Here is a 20,516-nt window from a genome sequence, read left to right on the forward strand (position 1 = left end):
TCGATCATGAAACATTATTAGTTAGTCCCAAATTTCCCCTATAATAGGCAGGTGTACTTCCCATGGCTTTACTGAAGTGGATGTGACAGGAGTTGACTCTTGTGCTTTAGTTTTATATCCCAGGATCACGGCTGTAGATAGAGACTCCCTTGCAGCTGTGCTTTAAGTTGAGATCCCTGACAACAACCACTTTTCATTGCACAAGCTGTAATGAGATGCTAGGATTGTGAAGTCTTAAAGCTACCTAGGCTCTTCTGTGATCAGACTCTGTCACTTATGCGGCGGCTATTTTTGTTTGTTTTGTTTTGAATACCGTTCCCTTCCTGTCCTGCAAATTGGAACATCCTAGGAAATGTAACCAGTTGTCAGAGATAACAAGTGCATTTCTAGAGTCCACGTACAAACTTCAGCTGAATTTACTTACCAGTTCAAAAAGAGAACAGGAACCCAAGATTTAACTTGCAGGAAGTTAACTTCAGATTTAACCTTGGGAAGTAATAGTTGTGAACAACAGTTGCGCATGGGAATAGATTGTAAGACTTTCCTTGAGTATTTGCCAAGGAAAGTCCCAGTAGGAATCTGCCCAGGGATGTTTTGGTGACAGTGTAATGTGACTTGAAGGCTGCTGACCCACATAACTTGTGGTGGGAATTCCCATTCTTACAATACTGGATATGCTTAATATATAATGAGGAAATACAGCAGATTGAGGAAAACAGAATCTGTCTCAAGCAGCAGGAAGAGAAGTGAGGCCAAATGTTTAATAGGGCACATAGTTCAATGTTGCATAGAAGAGTAACATTTCAGTTATATCCAAGGGATGCAATATGTTTCAATTCACATATCTCCATATGTCCACAATTAGCACATCAGGGAGTAGGGCTGAATATGAAAATTTGGTTGTAGAGTCCCCTGCATAGATACATATCTGACATAGTAGAGACCACAAGTTCTACAGTGTACTTGCACTGTCTGTCAAAGTGCCAGTGAGAGTGGGCTGGTGGGCAAGCTGTGGAGAAATGGGGTAGAGGAAATTTTTTAATTTTATTTTATTTACATTATTTATAGTCCGCCTTTCTCACAGAGACTCAAGGCGGATTACATGTAGGGAATCAGAACAATTGGCAAAATGGGACATTCAATAAACAATGCATTAGGATTTTAGAAGTCTGGCACCACCAGAAAGGGCTACAGCATAGCATAAGTATTCACATGACACTTTAAGCGGTACAGAAATTACATAAATAGGATTCTGAATACAATAAGCTGTACACAGCAGTATAGACCTCAGTTCCTAATCATTTATCCAGGTACGTTTGTATAACTGTTATGTACAGTGCAACCCTGTTGCCTGCACAGAAAAGCCCACTTGAATAGTTCAGTTTTGCATAGTTTGCAGAAAGCCAGAAGAGTGGGAGCTTTCTTGACCTCATCGAGCAAACTATCCCACCAGGCCAGAGCCACAATGGAGAAAGCATGTGTATGGGTCGATGTTAATTTTGGCCATTTGCAGATTGACGCCTGCAGAAACCCCCGCTAACTTGAGCAAAGTTGTCATGGCAGAACAGCAGTCCCGCAAATAAAAGGGGCCAAGGCCATGAAGGGCTTGTATGCGATAGCTAATACCTTAAACTGAGCCTGGTAACAAATGGGCAGCCGATGGAGCATCTGCAGAATGGGAGTAATATGCATGTTCTGTCTAGCTTTGGTTAATATCTGAGCTGCGGCATTCTGGACCAGCTACGGTTTCCAAGTTGATTTTGAGGGGCGACCAATGTGCAGTGCATTACAGTAGTCTTGTCTTGATGTTACTGTGGCATACTTCCAGGTGGTCAGGTCAGATGTATCAAGGTAAGGGAGCATGTTACAGGCTAAGCTGAGTTGGTAGCAAGCCTTTTCTGCAGCTGTATTAATTTGCTTCTCTAGTAATAAAGCAGCATCCAGTATGGCCTAAGGCTTTTAACTGAGTCTGCAAGGGTCAGTAGAACTCTATCAAAAGTGGGGAGAACAATGTCCTTCAAGGCCACCATCTTCCCATCCAGCATTACCTCCACCTCCAATTTTTTCACTTTTAGCCAGTTAATCACCACAGCCAGGCAGCATTTCAGGGCCTGTACTGTATCCCCAAGAGGTTTGGATAAGGATATATACAGCTGGGTATCATCAGCATATTGATGACAACCAACCCCAAAGCATGCCAGGCTCCAATTGCAGCAGCCTGAAGTAACTTGGATCTGCTGTGCGTTTTAAAGCCAAGCTCTCACCAGAGTAGACCATTGAGCTATTTGTTGGAGGGTTTTTCCCCCTTTGTCACTGGCTCAGGATACTGAGAACTGCCAAACCCTGCCTACTGCATCTCACTGCTTGCCTTTAACAGGTAATTGGGATCTGCTGTGCATTTTAAAGCCAAGCTCTCCCCAGAGGCATGCGCCAAAGGATGAGAGCACAGCAGAGCCTGTGGCTCTTTGCCTGGGGAGCCTCACTGGGAGCGTAACTTTTTCCAGGACTCCGCAAACATCCCCCAGCTGGCACTCCTGCTCCTCTGCTAGCCTGGTCAAGTTCCTCCGTTTCCAGAGAGGCTTTCTCTGGCTCACTGGGACTCCTCCACTTTTCCCTCATCTTCTGCGCCCAGAGAGAAGTTTGACCTTGCTCAGGCAGAGCCAAGTGCCACCCCTCACTCCACCACAGCGGCTCTCTCAGGAGACAGCACCGACTCAGCTGCCAGTCTTTTTAAGCCTGTTTTAGGATGGCTGATTTGACTATCTAATCCATGGTGCCCTCTCCACCAGCATGGCACAGTGGTTAAGAGCAGTGGACTCTAATATGGAGGAATGGGTTCGATTCCCCACTCCTCCACATGAAGCCTGCTGGGTGACCTTGGGCCAGTCACAGTTCTCTCAGAACTCTCTCAGCCTTACCTACCTCAGAAGGTGTCAGTCATGGGGAGAGGAAGGGAATGTGATTGTAAAGCCACTTTGAGACTCCTTAATGTAGAGAAAAGGGGGGTATAAAAACCTACTGCTTCTTCTCTCTTTGAGGTCCCATAATTGACATTGTATTTTTGTCTTTGTGTTGCTAGGTTTCCCCAACTCATACACGTCCTGCAGCGAGTGGAGAGCAAAAGCAACAGATCCAGACCATTCTGTCATCACCACCTAGAGCATCAGTCGGCCTGAGGTAAGCGAGATGGTATACCTGACCCGGTTCTCGGATCCAGTTGAATTATTTGACAAGCTTCAGATTTCTTTCCCCGCCCCCTTAAAATCCTTGCTTCACCTCCATGTGTAGCATCTTCAGTTGTACACTTGGAACTGGGTCTTCCAAAAAATTTTATTTTGATTTGGAAAGCCATAATCAATTTAAAATATAGGTTACTTTATGCTGGGAACCTTCCGGCACTTGCTCGATTGGCAGCTCAAGAGCGCTGTTGGTTCTGGTGGAATAAAGTTGTAGGTTTTAAAATCGCACAGTTGACTCTTTTGAGGTTTTCGACCTCTTTGGTGGAGAAGGAAAGAGTGTTAATTATTAAGAAGATTTTTAAACAAGACTGGAACCTATTAATCCAAGATGCCAAATGGAAATGTTCCCTGCTCCATCTGGGAATCAAACACTTAGCAGAATTTGAATGCCCATCCTATCTTTGTATGCTGACAACACCTAACTTAACATGGTCATATATGCTTGCACGCTGTAATGCACTGCCTGCAGCACAGACAAAGGGGTGTCTTGCTGGGATTCCGCCTTGTCAGTGGTTGATTTGTCATTGCATGTTTTCTTTTATTGTTCCAAAAACACTGTTGCCAGGGAGAAATTTCTTGCAAAATGGTTGTTAAAATATTCAGCCACTTCTGATGCCCATGAATTAAGATTGTTTCTAAGTGGCTTTTGTAAAGCATGTATGGTGGATATGGCAAAATTCTTCTTTGCTGTTGTTTTTATCCTTAAATATTTTCTCGGTGTATGGCTTATGACTGTTAAACCTGAATAAAGTGAAAGTGAAGTACCTCTGATAACAGAACAATTAAGTAGGAGATGGAGACCATACGCACATACATCCCAAAAAGACATGTTTCCTCACCCCTGCATGCGTTTTACAGTGCAATGCTAAAGAGGATCTAACCTCATTCATTTCAGTGGGTTTAGACTGGACTAACTCTGTATAGCACTGCACTGTTAGTGAAGCCTTTTTTTCAACGTAACTGGATAACAACATAATTTTGGGGAAGGATGTTTATTTTCTTCATTATTGATTCAATTCAGAAATAATTGCCAATAGCTCTCAATCTGTTTTCAAGCTAGAAAAATAAAAGTCGCTATTCCTACTGATTTGTATGCTAGTCAAAATCAGAGAGCTGCTAAAAATTTCAGTAAAATCATAGAATATAACTTTCATTTCCTCATGCTGTGCAGCATTCAGGCAATCAAAACTGGAGTTGCAAGGAGGTGGATGAAAGGGACTCCTAAGGGAGGAGCTTTTTTCCTCCATGGAACGAGGAGGAGGCAGGGAGCTAGACTTCATTGATAAGAAACTGGAGGGAGTAAGCCGCATACAGGCACACCTCGTTTTATTGCGCTTCGCAGGTATTGCGTTTTTGAGCAACTGTCAGCGCCCTTTTTCTAACAGCATGTGCTCACTTCGTGTCTCTGTGTCACATTTTGGTAATTCTTGCAATATTTCAAACTTTTTCATTATTATTACAGTACATTGTTTTTTTTACACATAATGCTACTGCACACTTAATAGACTATATTATAGTGTAAACATAACTTTTATATGCACTGGGAAACCAAAAAATTAGTGTGACTCGCTTTATAGCGATATTCACGTTATTGTGCTGCTCTGGAACCGAACCCACAGTTTCTCCATGGTATGCTTATACTTTGAAGACGCAACAGTGGAATGGTTGTACCAGCTGAAGGTGGAGAAAAAGATGATGCGATCACATCCAGCTCAGACTACTGTAATATACTTTTCAAGGGACTGCCTTTGAAAATTGGTGAATTTGGTCCAACATACGACAACCAGGCTGTTGTTGGAGGCTGGATACAGGATCAAGCCACAACTGTGCTGCGAGAGCGGCACCGGCTTGTCTGTCTGTTTCAGGGCACAATTCAGAGTACAAGTTCTTACATATAATACCCTAAGCATCCTGGGGCTAGGGTGCTTTAAGGGCCATCTCCTCCCACACCATCCAGCCTGCCAGTTCAGATGCTCTTCCCAAGCCCTGTTCTGTGTCCCCATCTGCAGAGATGAGGGGAGGGGCTGTGGCTTAGCGGTAGAGCATCTGCTTTGCATGCAGAAGGTCCCAGGTTCAATCCCCGGCATCTCCAATTAAAGCAACTAGGCAAGAAGGTGATGTGAAAGACCCCTGCCTGGGACCCTGGAGAGCCGCTGCTGGTCTGAGTAGACAATACTGACCTTGATGGACCAAGGGTCTGATTCAGTATAAGGCAGTTTCATGTGTTCGTGTGAGTCTGTTGGCAACCAGAGACAGCCTTTTTCAGTGGTGGCTCCTTGCCTTTGGAGTGCCATCCTCCTTGAAACTTGCCTGGCACTTATCTTACTGTCCTTTAGGTTCCAACCAACATTTCTTCTTACTCAGGCTTTCAAGTGAGCAGTTCTGTCTTTCCTAGATTTTTCAGTAGTTCACTTCTAGCCTGAGGAGTTTTTTTCATGATGTTTTTGTGTCCTGACTTCTTATTCCCCTGGCTTGTTTTATTGGCAGTTCTTGTGTTGTTGCTATGATTTTTATTGTGTCGTTTTTACTTTTTGAGCCATTGCAAGCAGGACTCTGGAGAGGTGCATATGAATTTAATAAATAAAGGTGTGTTTTATTTATTAAAATAATGTCTATCCCACCTTTTTCTGTGGCTCGTGGTTGACAAACTATAATTAAAAACATTACAATTTCAAAATGTTTGTGTTGCAAGACTTATTGACAAGCCAAACTAGCTAGGCCTGCTACCAACACCCCAAAATTAAATCTTATCCCAAGCCCTTACACCTCTTATAGCACTTCTCTGTCTTGGTTTTCCTTTGTATACCCTGTGCCTTGTTATTTCAACTTCAGGAACTGAGGTAACTAGGTCACAACATTTACTGATTTGTCCACTACTGTGTTTTGGTTACCAGACTGTATCGTAAGCCTATTGTTAACTAGGCCGCCTTTCTGCTTTTTTATTTTAACTGGCAGAAAACCAAGAGGAGAAGGCAAGAAATGTCGTAAGGTATATGGGATGGAGAACAGAGATATGTGGTGCACCGCGTGCCGTTGGAAGAAGGCATGCCAGAGGTTCATTGACTGAGGCAAGGAAATGTGGAAGATGCGGAATGATGTATAGCAGGAATTCTCTTGCTGCAGCTGGGCCGTGTGACTTTCCCCACCCATTTAAGTGCTGGCTGTTCCAGAATGCTTGCGCACTGGAATAAAGTAGTTGTACCGAAGAAGGACTTTACAAAAGCCTGCATGCAGCAGTATTGGGACTATATTGCTATATTGCTAACTAACAGCAATACAACCTGCTGAAAAGTTTTGAATCAGGAGCAGCTATATGTATTTTTTTTTTAAGGAAAAAAATCTTTTTAATCTTGAAGATCTTGCTTCTGGCGAGCTTATCTTTTTCACGCAGCATCATCTGTATTATGAACTTGGGGATCACAAAAAACATAAAATCAAATGATGTTTCTTTTCCTGAAGTGATTTTTTTTAAAAAAAATGCACACACAAGGTTACTACACCTTAATTTACAGATGCATAAGCTACAGTTTTCTCAAGAGCTGCTTTTCCCAGGAGTGGTAAATAATTCTAATGCGAACAATCGTGACTCTAGAGTTTTAAGGCTTTTGTTCTTTAGAGGTATTAGGATATCGATTTGCTGAAAAGACAAGCAGCATTGTGAAAGTGAGTTTTGAGAAGGCCTCAGACTTCGACTCGATGCCTGCGTGCCACTTTTGATTCTATCCTAAAGGAAGATACGTGTGGAAAAATCACCAGCAGATTTAAACTACGAGTACAACAAGACGTGAATGGGTGGGTCCTGGTTGAAATGAGCTGACACTGAAATACGCATAAGAACCTAATACAAGGTTCGGGATCTCATTCTAGAAGCGATTACAGAAAGATCAGAGTACATCTCGCACTGACGAGGACGTTGTTAAGGAGGAGCACCGTCAGCCGCCTAAGCTTCATAAGGACTTATTCAGGGATGTGATCCAACCCAGCAGCTTCCTTCTCTGTTTTCTGTGATATTACACGATGTGAACAGTTTGGTTCTAAAATACAAAACTTTATTTCTGGAGGGGGGGGGGGGAGACAACATGGACAAGCATCCCTCCTTTTCCAGCATTTCACAACTGCAGTGAAGAGGATAGTTGGATGTAAAGTCCACTGGTGGTAAAGTTATTTGAAGGTCAGAAGTAAAAAACTTTCTTCACAGTGGGCTGCACTTGAATAGGTTTTCATGCTTCAGTGTAATTTAGTACTGTTGAAATGAAAGGGCACAGATTATTCTTGTTTTTAATCTTTAGGAGTTTTGGGCACAGGGCATTGGAAAGATCTGCACAAGTCCTGTAGGAATAAAAGCGTGCAGAAACGCAATTTTGTACGTTCATTTCAGTGGGGCTTGTGAATGAGAATTTCTTGATAGGTTTTGTATTTGATGTATACTCTGGTAGAACCGTTGTATCCCAAGTTGGGGAAAGAAGGAAAAGAAAGAGAGCTTTTGTGGGTGGCTTGTCCTAATTACCCTATGCTGAAAAAAAAGATCATAGGTACCATTTATTTCTTGGCTAAGGAAGACTGTTAAGGGCCTGTGATGGAGTTTATTACACTTCTTTCTAGTCTGGATTTTCTAGTCTGCATATTACTAAGAAGAGGGGCAAAAGCACAAAAAAATCTGGTTGGAACACAGAATCTTTAACCAGGGCAAATGAACTTAAGTCCAAAGCTATGAATTAGATTTAACAGGTTCCTTAAAACACAAACAAACAAATGTAAACACATGTAGATAGCCCTAGGACTCTCCCCTCCAAATTGTCCTTCTGGTCAAAACTCAGCATTGCATTTGCGGGGTTCCCTTCAACCAAAGTATTCCCAACAGATATTCATCCAGTCGCACCTCCAAAGAAGGCACTTCCGCAATCCCCTTTGCCAGTCTTGCACTATTTCATAACCTTTGGTGATACCCAGGGAGTGATGAGCATGCCTTCCTGGAGACTTGATGGCGGACATAACTCTTTATGAACTCCATAGAAGGATTCTTTTTTTCTTAATATTTCGTATCTGCTCCTGTCAAGCCTCACTAACCCTGGAGTTCTGGGGAAAGTAAAATTCAGGCACGGTACAGGCAAAAGGCTTGAACCTTCTTTTTTTGATTCCTTAGTTGTAACCTACACTTGACATAAGTGTCTGTAGAGCATGGAGCATGGTGTTTATATGACCAAGCAGTCCGTTGTTCGTCTGATGCAACAGACTGATCTTAATGCCCTGCTTGAACATGTTAGTATGTAGTTTTTCTTTTATGTTATAGTACATCTCTAGCCGTTCATCCTCTTTAAGATTCCCCAGTAGTAGTAGCCCATACTATAGCTAATTATGATTTGTTGCTTGGAAACAAGTACAGGAATGACTGCGAAACTATAGTCTGTTGCTAATGAGAGTAGACAATAAGCTGGATAGACCAATGGTCTGACTCCTAGTATAAGGCAGTTTTGTGCGTTCAAAGTGTCTTCCTTGTTGCAGGAAGAGTAGAAGCCCTAGAAAGCCGCTTGCCAACTGAAAATGCAGTCAGCTGTCTCATTTATACCCCAGCTGTCCTCCCAGAAGTTCAGGATGTCATGCATGATTATCCCCTCCTGTTTTTAATCCACACACCAGCTCTGTAAAATAGCTTAGACCAAGAAAAACTAGCTGGCCCTCAGTTAGCTTGAAGGGTTTATAACTAAGTGGCACTTTGAACCCAGGTCTCCACAGTCTAACATTCTAACCACTATATCATACTGGGTCTCGTAGTGGGATTATATTGTATATTGTATCTGCCAACCATAAGGAACAATTTTTATCATCTCACTTTTTAGGAACTGTTCCAGTTAGACTTTGTGGACCTAATATTCTGCTGCCATCTCCAGTCTCTAATTTGGGTGGGGACCTTCTGAAAGTTCCTGAGGGTAACATGATTAGTTTGCAACTTGTATAGCTGTGAAAGAATGAATGTATACATTAATTTGTAGGCAGTACAAGTTGCAAACTGATCATTCATGTCCTCCCCAGAAACGGTTAGCATGACTTAAAGTTACAGACAGAGGTGGGCAGACCACTGAGCTATGTGTAGAAATGTTGAACAAACCAGAAAGCTGCAGCTGACTGATGTATTTAGGTTGCGCCAATTTAATATGGTTAGCATATTGCTTTTCTGGGAATGTGGCATATGCAAATTACTGTTGGTGGACATGAGGCTCCTACTGTGCAATATTTATATAGTTGATATACTCTCAAATGCTCCAAGCCAGAATCAGCCCTTGAGAAATCTTGATATTTGCACTTTGAACTCATGAAAGGTGAAATGTGCGGTTTGAACATACATCAGGAAGAAAATAAGGCCGCACCAGTAGGTAGGTAGAAAAAAGAAGAAGAAGGTGCAAAGGAGAGCAGTTTATTTGACCTTTTAGATCCCAATGTGTTTTGCTAGAAGCGTTGTCAGGGGATCTTAAGAAGAAACTTCTCTGGCTCCCACCTTAAACAAATGGACTATTTGTACAAGGTATGAGCCAAATAAGTTTCTGCTTAAGATCCCCTGCTAATACTTACAACAAAACAGGTTGGGATCTAAAAGGTCAAATAGACTGCTCCTTGTTCGTCTTTTTTCTCCAGTTTGAACATATAACCTTGTTTGTTTGTTTTTTAATTCTCTAGCATTTCTTTCAATATGGTTTTAATTCAGCTGTGTATTCAAGAGGGCTGTATTCAAGAAACTTACACAAAACATGGCAGTCGTGATATAGTGCCTATATGCCAAATGTTGCCCACCCCGTCTTAGCCTGGTATGTTTCATAAAGTTAATTAGCATCGCCAACTGCTAGGCCTAACTCTCTTTCTCTGCTCTTGCAAAGCGTTTATACTGTGTTTCACGTGTTTATTCTTTTGTTGTGAATGCCTCACATAGCAACACAGAGACAACCTCACAGCATTGTCGCTACCGATTTCCGTAATTAGGATAAAGGCTGTAGGGGTGGGCCAGTCTGTCTTAAACCAACTGACTGGTATGTGGCTCTGTTGGATCTGTAATCTGAAAGGAACATCTTCGTTCAGTTTAACAGTGGACTGTGGGACTTTGGATTGTTGTACATAGTATTAACTGCCTGTTCTAAAACTACTTAGTACGGGGGAGGGGGGCTGGAGTGGGGATGGGATTTGTAATTGTTGTAAAATTTCTGTCGGGTTTTGAAATACAGAAAAAACGCAGAATTCATTCATTAGCCAGAACTGGAACTAAGCCATCATGATAGGTAGCTGCTAGATTAAACCACTGGCCGCTGCAGCAACCTTGATTCATAGATGGCTTCAAAAATACGTGCTGAATTTTATTGTATTCGCTCTGAATTACTTTTGTGCTGAATATTGGCCAGTGTGTATTTTCAGTTGTAGAGGGGGGGGGGGGACAGAACACAGCAAAACATTTACCTTCATGCCTATTCACTGACATTCAGAGTACTTGCTAGAACCTGCTTGGAGCACTATTTCCAGCTATTAATTTTCTTTCTTTGTATTTGCAACTATGATCCCAACCAGCTGGTGATTAAACAGGGAATATGATAACATCATGAATCCACTGGATTTGGCTGTGTGGCAGTGTCACCATGCACATTGCAAGAGATGGCATGAAACATTTCCCCCCCTATAAATGCCTAGTGGAAAGAAAGCAATGATTCAAATGCCTTTTGCCCATCTTGTAGCTTTCCTTTGAAACTTCACCCCAGGGGAGGAGAAGCTCATTTTGCAAGGGGTTAAAATGGGGTAAAATGCTTCCCCCTTCAATTTTGGTTCAGCACTATTTTGAATATCTCCCTGATCAGGTATCTGGTGCTACTAACATACGGCATAGACTTGGATACTAAATCTCATACGCAAAAAAACACACGATTGTGTCTTTTCTGGACCTAGTTCGCAGATTGCTTATTGCTGATAAATTAAAATCACCATGAATTGATTTTACTATGCTGGTTTCATTTGCTAGCTATTTTGTTTGAATGCACCCTTGGGTCACAGTATTGTCTATGTCTGAGTGAACCAGGAACAAGTAGAGTTCTCGTGTGTGATAAATGCCCTTTTGGCGTGTGAGGCTGCATTCAGACACCATAGAACCCTATGAGAGCTGCTTTCTATATAATTAAAACAGCATCAGTGTTCTTTTGTGTTTTATTTTTATTTTTCTTCCCATCAGAAAGGAATGAGATCCAAAGAACTATTTAGTCTCAGGCAAGGAGCTTGTACTGGCTCAGTGGAATTTCTGACTTTTTCTTTTTTTGAACAGGTAATTCCACATCAAGTAGAAATATAGGAAAGAGTTAGCCTGATCCCTGCTTCCAGTTATTTTCACAAGATCAAAAATATTTTAATAGCATGATAGTTGCGTATAGGATAAGCTACTATTTGGTGTTTGAAATCCAAACAATGAAGAGAGCCATGTTTTGTGCTAGCATACCTTTAAACGCGTGAAGCTGCCTTATACAGAATCAGACCCTTGCTCCAACAAAGTCAGTATTGTCTACTCAGACTGGCAGCGGTTCTCCAGGGTCTCAGGCAGATCACCTATTTGCCTAGTCCCTTTACTGGAAATGCCAATGATTGAACCTGGGACCTTCTGCATGCAAAGCAGATACTCTACCACTGAGCCACGGACCCTCCCCTTTCCCCCCCCCTCCAATATGGAGAATATCAACAGGCAAATGAAGACTTTGTTACTAAGAATGACTTACAAGTGAATGACTTACAAGTGACAATATTGTGTAGAAATGGGAATGTATTAAGAATCGAGAGATTCTGTGTAGAGTTGCTATTGAAATGGTGCTTCGTTTATTAGTTTTTTTAATGTATATCTATAGGTAATATAAATATATTTTTGGGACAAATCATTTAGGCTTGCTCAGTTCTTTTCTGTATCTAGCATGAAAGCAGAGGAACATTCTCAGGCCCCCTCTTGTTTTCCTGCTCTCCCTAGATTGAAAGTCACTTCTGAAGAGGGCAATATTGGGAATATTGGCACCCAGGATTCTGCTGAACCAGTTATCTGTCATCTTTTCCAGTGTTAAGGGAGATAGCAAATTAAGGAAGAACCCAGGTACCCAGTATTGTGCTGGGGTAAGTAGAACAGGCAGGGCAGGAATGTCAGCCTAAAGCTTGTTCCTCTTTCATTTGTGCTGAAGATATGAACATGGCACAAAAGTGCAATTCTGTTATGGTGCTTCTCCTTTTTAGTTGACATTTGCTTAGTATCAGCAAGGTAGCTTTTGATATCGAAGCCAGAATAAACCAGGCAAGCAGTCACTCAGATTGTTAAATCTGAAAGCATTCACAATTGGAGCCTAACACGGCTTTATTATGGATGCACAAGCAAAAAAATAACAACAATAAAAGCTTCTGCCTGAGGGTTACATAATGCTGTTTTTGTATCATCCTAGGGCTCCAAACCCACAAAGCCAGCATCTTTTATATGATTGTTACATGCCACAGTCCTCATAATGGTGCTGATCTTGCTAAATCTTTCACTTTATATGAAAGTATGTGGGAATCTAAATACTAATAACTGTCTAAAGTCAGAGAAAGGTGGTGTAGGGTAGTACTGAATTTCAAGTCAATCGTTTTCGGATTGTGTTCCTAGGAACTCACGAGCTGTTTCATGAAACAGTATTGATAGTAGACAAGCTGCCTAAAAGACAGTTCAGTCTAGTATTCCTGATCTTTCCCCTGAAATATGCCACTACAGAGGAGGGTGTTTTATGACACATTCTCACTTTGCACTGTGTGAACATCAAGCTGGACTGTGGTCCCAGAATTTGTAACTCCTTGACAAAGCATCAGGAGTTCTTCAGAAGACAAATTAGCATGGAACAGGTTGTCTGAGGGACAAACTTTTTAAAACAACTGTTCTAAATTGTCTACTACACCTGGTTCATGCTTTCCTTAAGTCTTACAACCAGGTCTGTTAACAATGAGCTTAACTCTATTAAATTATGAAATTACTATAATATGACTAGTTATATTTCTTAGCCCTGTCTTTATGTATTTACATTGCACGACAATCTGGCTTTTTGTGATGTCACACTCTTTGTTGTTGATCCAGAATTCTATTTGTCCCAAAGCTTATGTGTAAAATAGAGAAGAAGTTATGGATATGCCATGCAATAGATAGCCAACTGAACTGACATAAAACTCAGCTTAGCTGATTAGATATTATAGTAGTTTTATTAGTAATTCATAAGATTTTTTGGTGTTTTGAGATTTGTGCAGAAATTGTAGTAAAATGGAGAGAGATAACAGCCTTATCAAATGGTGCAATAGTTGCTTTTTATTCAACAAAGGGCTAACTTGTTGGAGAAGGGGCACATAAACCACTGTGAAGAAAGCTCTCACAAGATCTTCTATAGGTCAGACTAGAATATTTTATAAAATTTGCAAATGGCTTCAAAGCAAACTGTTAGGTTTCCCACCCCCACCCCCAATTCTTCTGAAATTACCCATTGTTTATAGTCATTTTAGTAGGGGTAAAGCTTGAAAATCCTTTCTGAAGAGAATTTGCTGGCAGGCTCCCGGTTTAAAAACTTATTACTGTTGATGTACAGTCATGAAGGGGGTACCATTTTTCAAGATCATGTGTGTCTACTGGAAAGGAGGGCTGACTAGAGTACTCTGTCATTCTTGCTAGGCACTAAAAGCTCTTCTGCTGTACTGTAGAGGATACGCTTGGCCTCTAGTCAATTCTGGCATTGGGCCTGTTTTAAAATGGCATCTGATGGTCTTAAAAAGCACACATCAACCTGACTTGCAGTTCTAGATCATGATTAATCAACAGACCAAACATTCTTTAATGCAGTCTATGGAATGTATTGTTTCCTTGGATCTCAGCAGTTTTTCTCCAAAGGAAACAAATCTTGCTCTCCAAGAACTCTAGGATTAACCAAAGACTAAGAGATCTAGAGAATAGAATGCTTTATTATTTGCTGTTTTACCATTGCTGTTACCTTGACTTTCATCTGGAGTAAGGTCAGTGTACAGATAAAATGAAAAGCAATAGACTCAACCATTGTAAATGGCTTGAGCCAAGAGTCTTGCATCACAGGCCTGATGGGAGCAGAGCAGACATAAATTTCGGGTCATCAAATATCCTGAAATGCTATTATGACTTAGAGCCAAACTGCAAATGCTCCCAACAAGAATGCTCCCTATTTATTATGTACAAACCATTGAACTTTTAACAGGGGCTGCTGTCTTGTGGCTCTAAGCACTTTCAGCTTGTGTAGCTATAGATTTTGGATAAACTGTGAGATTGTAGTACTTTGTGGTGTTGCCATGGTATGTAGAGTCAGCAGAATTGTTGAAAAGATGGACATATTTCTAGTGATGATGGAACACAGAAGCTGAAATAGAGACACCTACCTTAGATTTGGACATGATCTATCAGGTTTTTTTACCCAATATTCAGGGTTTTTTTTACCCTATATTCAGTTATTTATATGGAGCCTCTGTATTGATCCCACATGGGTTTCGCTGAAATAAATGGATGTTGTAAGAGAGAATGATCCTGCCCTCCTTCTGTTCACTTTATCCTCATTGTAAGCTTGTCTTCTATAGAGTGACCCCAGGACTGGTTTTTATTAATGGTTTTATCCTTTGATGTGATAATAGGAAAGCCAGGAAGATTTCACTTTTTAAAGATATTTCATGCAGAATAGTAGTTTGATGTTAGTCAAACAATTGTTTAACCACACAGGTACAGTAAATTAAGGTGGTAAAATTAACAGTATCAAGATAATACTTCTCGCAATAATTTATATCAGTGTGAGAAAAGCTTTCCTAGTTTGTCTTTCAGTAGAATTAGGCTGTAATATTCTAAGAACACTTTGCTGAGAGTAAGCCTTATTGAATCAAATTGGACTTACCTCTGAACAGACCTGCTTAGGATCGCTTCTTCGGTGTTTCTTGAAGAAGGATAACAGAGGCAGATGACTATATTTATAGACTTCAAAGTAGTCAACTGCAATTTACAATGGAACAAAATGTTACTTTTATACAAAAGATAGCTGTTTTGTTTCAAGATAGCGGGATACTCATTGACAAAACCTTTTCGATATTACATATGTATATGTATCTAAGGCTAGAACACATACCTTTGTGCAAGTCAGCTGATGAATGGGGCTTATGTTCAGATAAAATGGTCAGGATTGCAGTGTCTATTATCCACTCATTTGCTGAGTTAACCTAAAGGCTAAACCAGATGTCCCCACCATTTTGTTTAAAATAGCAAGTGTGCATGGGTGAGATTTGGATTGGGACTGAGGTGTAAGGAAACGGAGAGGTTAAACCTACCCAACCACACCTCTTCCCAGCATGGAATTCCTATTTTCTCCATTGGGTAAGGACACAAGTACTTGACTCAATTACCTGTCTGTTTGATAGGGACAATCTTACATGTACAACTGAATCACAAGGCTATCCAAGTTTAAGATACCATTGGTTATCCTGTTAGTTCCATAAGTCTTGCAGATGCCCATCATTTGATCGTTTCCCTCTCCTCATTTGCCCACTTCCGCCTTTCTCTACTCTGTCCTGTCCTACCAGCGTAGCCCTCTTTCTTCAGTGTGAAAAGGTATTGGAGAAATTAGTGCAGATTCATCTCTTGGTCTTTTAAAGTGAGGAGCAAAAGCCCTGAAGTGCTCTTCCACGCATAGTATAGCACTATTATGATTATGCTGCTGCTTGTGCTCACCTATGAAATAAGTTCAGCTTTAGTTCTTCATTGTCACACACATGATTTTTCAGGAATTTCAAAGTCTCTGCAGTAACTTTTTTGGTAGGCCATGTTTAGTAGAATGCACAATATAACTGAAGGATTGGAACTGTGCTTATAATTCTGGTTTTAATACATTTGTTAATTTTGGCTGTCATTGCTTTCTTTAACAACTGTAACCAGGACTTGTTCATAAGCTCTGCTTACCAGTGTTCAGGTCTGACTGTTTTAGTGGATTTTAGAAGTCAACACTTGGCTGTATCAACGCTTCCTGAGTTGTGATGCATCCCGTTTAGGCCCAACATAATTTTTGAAAATGTGAGCTAGTTTTAGCCTGGGCGCATACGGTGGTCCAACCTCTCACAAGACAAGTTCTATATGTGTAATTCATTGAAGCAATCACCTTGTGAGAATTTTATCCTAGGAAAATGTTTTCATAAATTTCCATAAATTAGGAGACCCAGGCTCACTTACAGAGGATTTTTGCTGATCCCCCCCCACCCCGGTGTAGACCTCCCGATTCCCTCTGATGGTGTTCCTGGGGGTCTTATGCCCCCCCAGGAGCACACACTTTGGGCTGCAGTGGGAAGGGGGAAAGTCGGGCTCCAAGGACAGAAATTCCTCTGGCTGCAGATCTCTAGAATCCTCCACCTCAGCGGCTGTCCACAAACTCCTTCCTCTGGAGCATTCCTAAAGGACCCCTGTAATGAGCTTCTCTGAGATTGCTCCAGAGTAAAGGATAACATTGCAATCTTAGCGGGGTTTTTTTAAAGTTATGTATGTACAATGGAAGCAAAAACATACCTGTAAAGTATCTAGACTAAATCTTCTGATATTGCTTGTTTATGCATCATGCTCAACACAGAAAAACCTTTGATTAATTAATGTTAGATCATCATCCTAGTTCTTTTGATGCATCAAGGAACATAATAATGATGTGTTTTAATACATTCAGATTTTTTAAGAGATAGGCGAGGCAAGACAATTGTACACTGCAAGGTGGTGAAGCTGCTGAAAAGTATGTAATTCTAGTAAATGTTGAATAGGTACAAAGTATATAAGCTTGGTGACCCCGTAGGGTTTGCTAGGCAAGAGATGGACAGAGGTGGTTTACCATTGCCTGCCTCTGCATAGCAACCATGGACTTCCTTGGTGGTCTCCCATCCAAGTACTAACTAGGCCTGAACCTGCTTAGCTTCTGAGAGCTGACAAAACCGGGCTAGTTTGGGGCATTCAGGTCAGGACTCTTACAAACTTAGCCTTTCTTTATCAGCCCATCAATAAATAGGCAATTCTGAAGACAATAAATATCAAGTTCACTCATCACTTTCAGCCTTGGGTGTCAAGTTTGGTTTTCTAGGGATTATTTATAATAGATTTTTTATAAACCGTTCTATAAAACCTCACAAAAACCTCAGCAGGAGCAATCCCCTATAATTTATTTAGGAATTTTCTATTATAGTAGATATAGTTGATTCTGATAGAAAAATGAGCTTAGGTTCTTTCAAAGAGCCAGGCAAGGAGAGAGAAAAAATGTAGCCAATACTATAGAGTTGATGCATCTACATCTGCTTCAAAATGCTATTTTACTGCCAGCATGTGGCATGTATGTCTCCTTCTGCCAAGAATCTTCCTTGGGTGTTAGTGAATGAATGTATTTGCTTCCGTAAACTATGCATTTTCATAAAAAATACCGTGTTTTATATGGACAAAGTAAAAACATCTTCCTATCTACATTTGACGCATACTGCCCCCAGATGAATCACTGAAGCCTGCATTCCTAGCACACACCAATCTCTCCTTAACTTAAGAGCTAATGTTATAGGTATAGGAGGACAAACGTTCTAGTTAAATAAGCACAATCCAACTTAAGTGTATTTTTTTTAAACATCATTGGCTCCAGTGGCAGAGTTAGACTTGTGCTTAAATCATTTATTAAAAATTAGTGGAGACAAGAGGGCTTAATTTGGCTGGACTGTGCCCGATACTCACAGTGAATGGTAGGAGGATTATATGTTTCCCATCTGTGACAAAACAAATATACTACGCTTAATAAATAACCGCCTGCATTTGAGCGGCCATGGGCTCCTAGGTTTCAGGTCATAAAGTGATTTTAATGTTTTCAGCTGCTACATGCTGATTTAAAAGTAAAAGGGTTGGACCCAGACTGTTTTTCTGCTGGAGAAAAGGCTATCCTGAGATGGGGACAGTAGAAAGGAAGGGAGATTGGATGAGATGGAGTGAAAATAAACTGGCTGGTTCCTTCCCATATCTACTGTATATTTAATTTAGAGAAACATATGATGCTAATAGGTAATCAGTTGCAATTGTGGGGCACCGAATGAAAAAGAGACTTATTTAATAACATAATTATTTTAACTAAAACAAACATTAACATTTTACTAAAAAATGTTTACAATTATGTAATTTTTGTCTGATTCAAAAACACGTTTTAGGAATACTGTTTGTCTATCCAACATGCAACAGAAGTCTCTACTAGTTTACTATGACTCCAGTGACACAACATGATGTACTTATATCCATAGGGATCTATGCAGATATATAGAAAGATCTACCTGCGATCCTGTTACTGAAGGGCTGGGTTTGTGACAATGTACAGATCGCCACCGTTACCACATCACAAAGAGGGCTTGTTCATAACAGTTTATTGTACCCACATGCCGCGGGGTGTTTTCTAGGTTGGCCTCAGATTAGATTCAAGCCTACCTCTTAGCAGTGACTGGAAGCTGATTCAGTAGAATTAAGCAAGAATCTATCTGGAGGGTAACTGCAGCCTACCTCTAGTTTGGCTTGGGGGACAGATGGCAACCACCCTAGGTAAATGCTGCAAACAACGTCTAATGTCTTTTGAAGCCTGTAAGACTGTGTCGTGTTTGGGGGTTTTGCTTTCATTGGAATTGCCAGAACTCCTTCCAAAGAACGCAACGAGAGTGAGTCATCCTTGTCTCGGAAGATTCTTTTATCATAAGTAATATCAGAAAATTCACTTTATAAATATTTGAAAGAGAGCTTCCAATTTTGGCACTAATGGCATTTCTGGATACTTTTAATATATATATATCTATAAATGGAAGGGAATTTGACAGATGTTCTTTTTATATAATTTTTAGCCAAATAACAGGTATGCTAATTCCTATTTCTGTGGAATCCTATCAGACTGTAAATGCAAAAATAAAACGAGTTCAGGTTTCAAAACCCTGGGGTGGGGGGATGGACTATTGAATGGTTAAGTGCTTTGCTAGCTTTTTGGTATATCATGTGCTTGTACATACATATAAATATATATTATAAATATATATAAAATAGGTCCATATGGTTAAATGTTTAGTGTTTTTATCACTGTTCTCTGAGGAAAGAAAATGTGTTTTGTATTGCTTTATGAATTGAAGAAAAAGGCTTTACGTGATGATTTAAAAAGTTTTCTAACTATTTTATGCCAGAAATGAATAACTGTAGTGCTATCTGAATTACAACACTGATTTCACAAGTGGAATTTGAGATTTTCAACTGGCCATAATGGGTGGCTTCAGGTAAAATGCACTTTGTTGTGGCACTGAATCTATTCTCCCTGAATGGGCTTTCAAAAGGACCACAAAATGTTTACATCTTTCTTGTCCCCCTCCCTTCCCTTATAAAAGTATAAAAATTGAAATATTTCCTCTTTAAGGGGAAAATAAAGGCAGACAAATATTTGATAAGTTACTGAAGTAACATGATTCCACAATATGGATCATAGGAAGTAGATTAGTAATGTTTTGTAAAATTCATTTTAGTGGTAGTTTCCAATCAGTGAGCTCTATTTTGTGATGCTTAGATGTGACAAGTATGCTGTTGCTTATCCAGTCTAAATATCATTGTTGTATTTTACTGTTGATGGATATTCCGTGGGTTGCACTTGCTTGAGTTCAGTTGGAATCCTGCCCGTCATGCGAAACTATTCAGACTGTTACAATGTCCACAACTCTACTTAAATGCACTTAAAACTGATTAATTACCATGGAGTATGTTGATCTATTTCATGTAATAAAAGCCTTTGTGTACAAACTGCTTTGTGAGAGTTTTGGTTTTTTTTGCAGTGAAATAAAAGGGCAGAAATGCATCAACAAGTAAAAAATCAACAAAGGTGAATCACAAACTCAGTACTCCAGCCTCCTTGTGGCACAGCTGCAGGCCGGGGGTTAAAGAAATCTGAAATTGTGTTTTTTCTTCACTGCCTCCCTTTTAACTTTTGTTTCCCACTGAATTTCTAGCCTGAAGAATTCTGGGTAGTTTTAAAGCTTGGTTGGTATGTTGTGGCCCTGACCTGGATAGCCCCAGGCTAGCCTGATCTCGTCAGGTCTCAGAAGCTAAGCAGGGGGGTCGGTCCTGGTTGGCTTGGGATGGGAGACTGCCAAGAAATACCAGGGTCATGGCACGGAGGCAGGCAATGGAAAACCACCTCTGAACGTCTCTTGCCTTGAAAGCCCTATGGGGTTGCCATAAGTCAGCTATGA

The 20,516-nt window shown here is 40.5% G+C and overlaps 1 protein-coding gene across 1 annotated transcript in view; it reads left to right on the forward strand.

Annotated features, from left to right (window-relative positions):
• The window catches only part of ZNF704 (zinc finger protein 704), a 32,944-nt gene extending 26,574 nt beyond the window's left edge, over nt 1-6,370 (forward strand). The window contains exons 7-8 of the mRNA XM_056854714.1: nt 3,080-3,177; nt 6,195-6,370. Coding sequence (XP_056710692.1) covers nt 3,080-3,177; nt 6,195-6,306 — 210 coding nt within the window. The 3' untranslated portion in view covers nt 6,307-6,370. The remainder of the gene's footprint in view (nt 1-3,079; nt 3,178-6,194) is intronic.
• Nucleotides 6,371-20,516: the final 14,146 nt, after the last annotated feature.

This window comes from Euleptes europaea, chromosome 8 (genome assembly GCF_029931775.1).
Source record: "Euleptes europaea isolate rEulEur1 chromosome 8, rEulEur1.hap1, whole genome shotgun sequence".
NCBI classification, from domain to species: Eukaryota; Metazoa; Chordata; class Lepidosauria; order Squamata; family Sphaerodactylidae; genus Euleptes; species Euleptes europaea.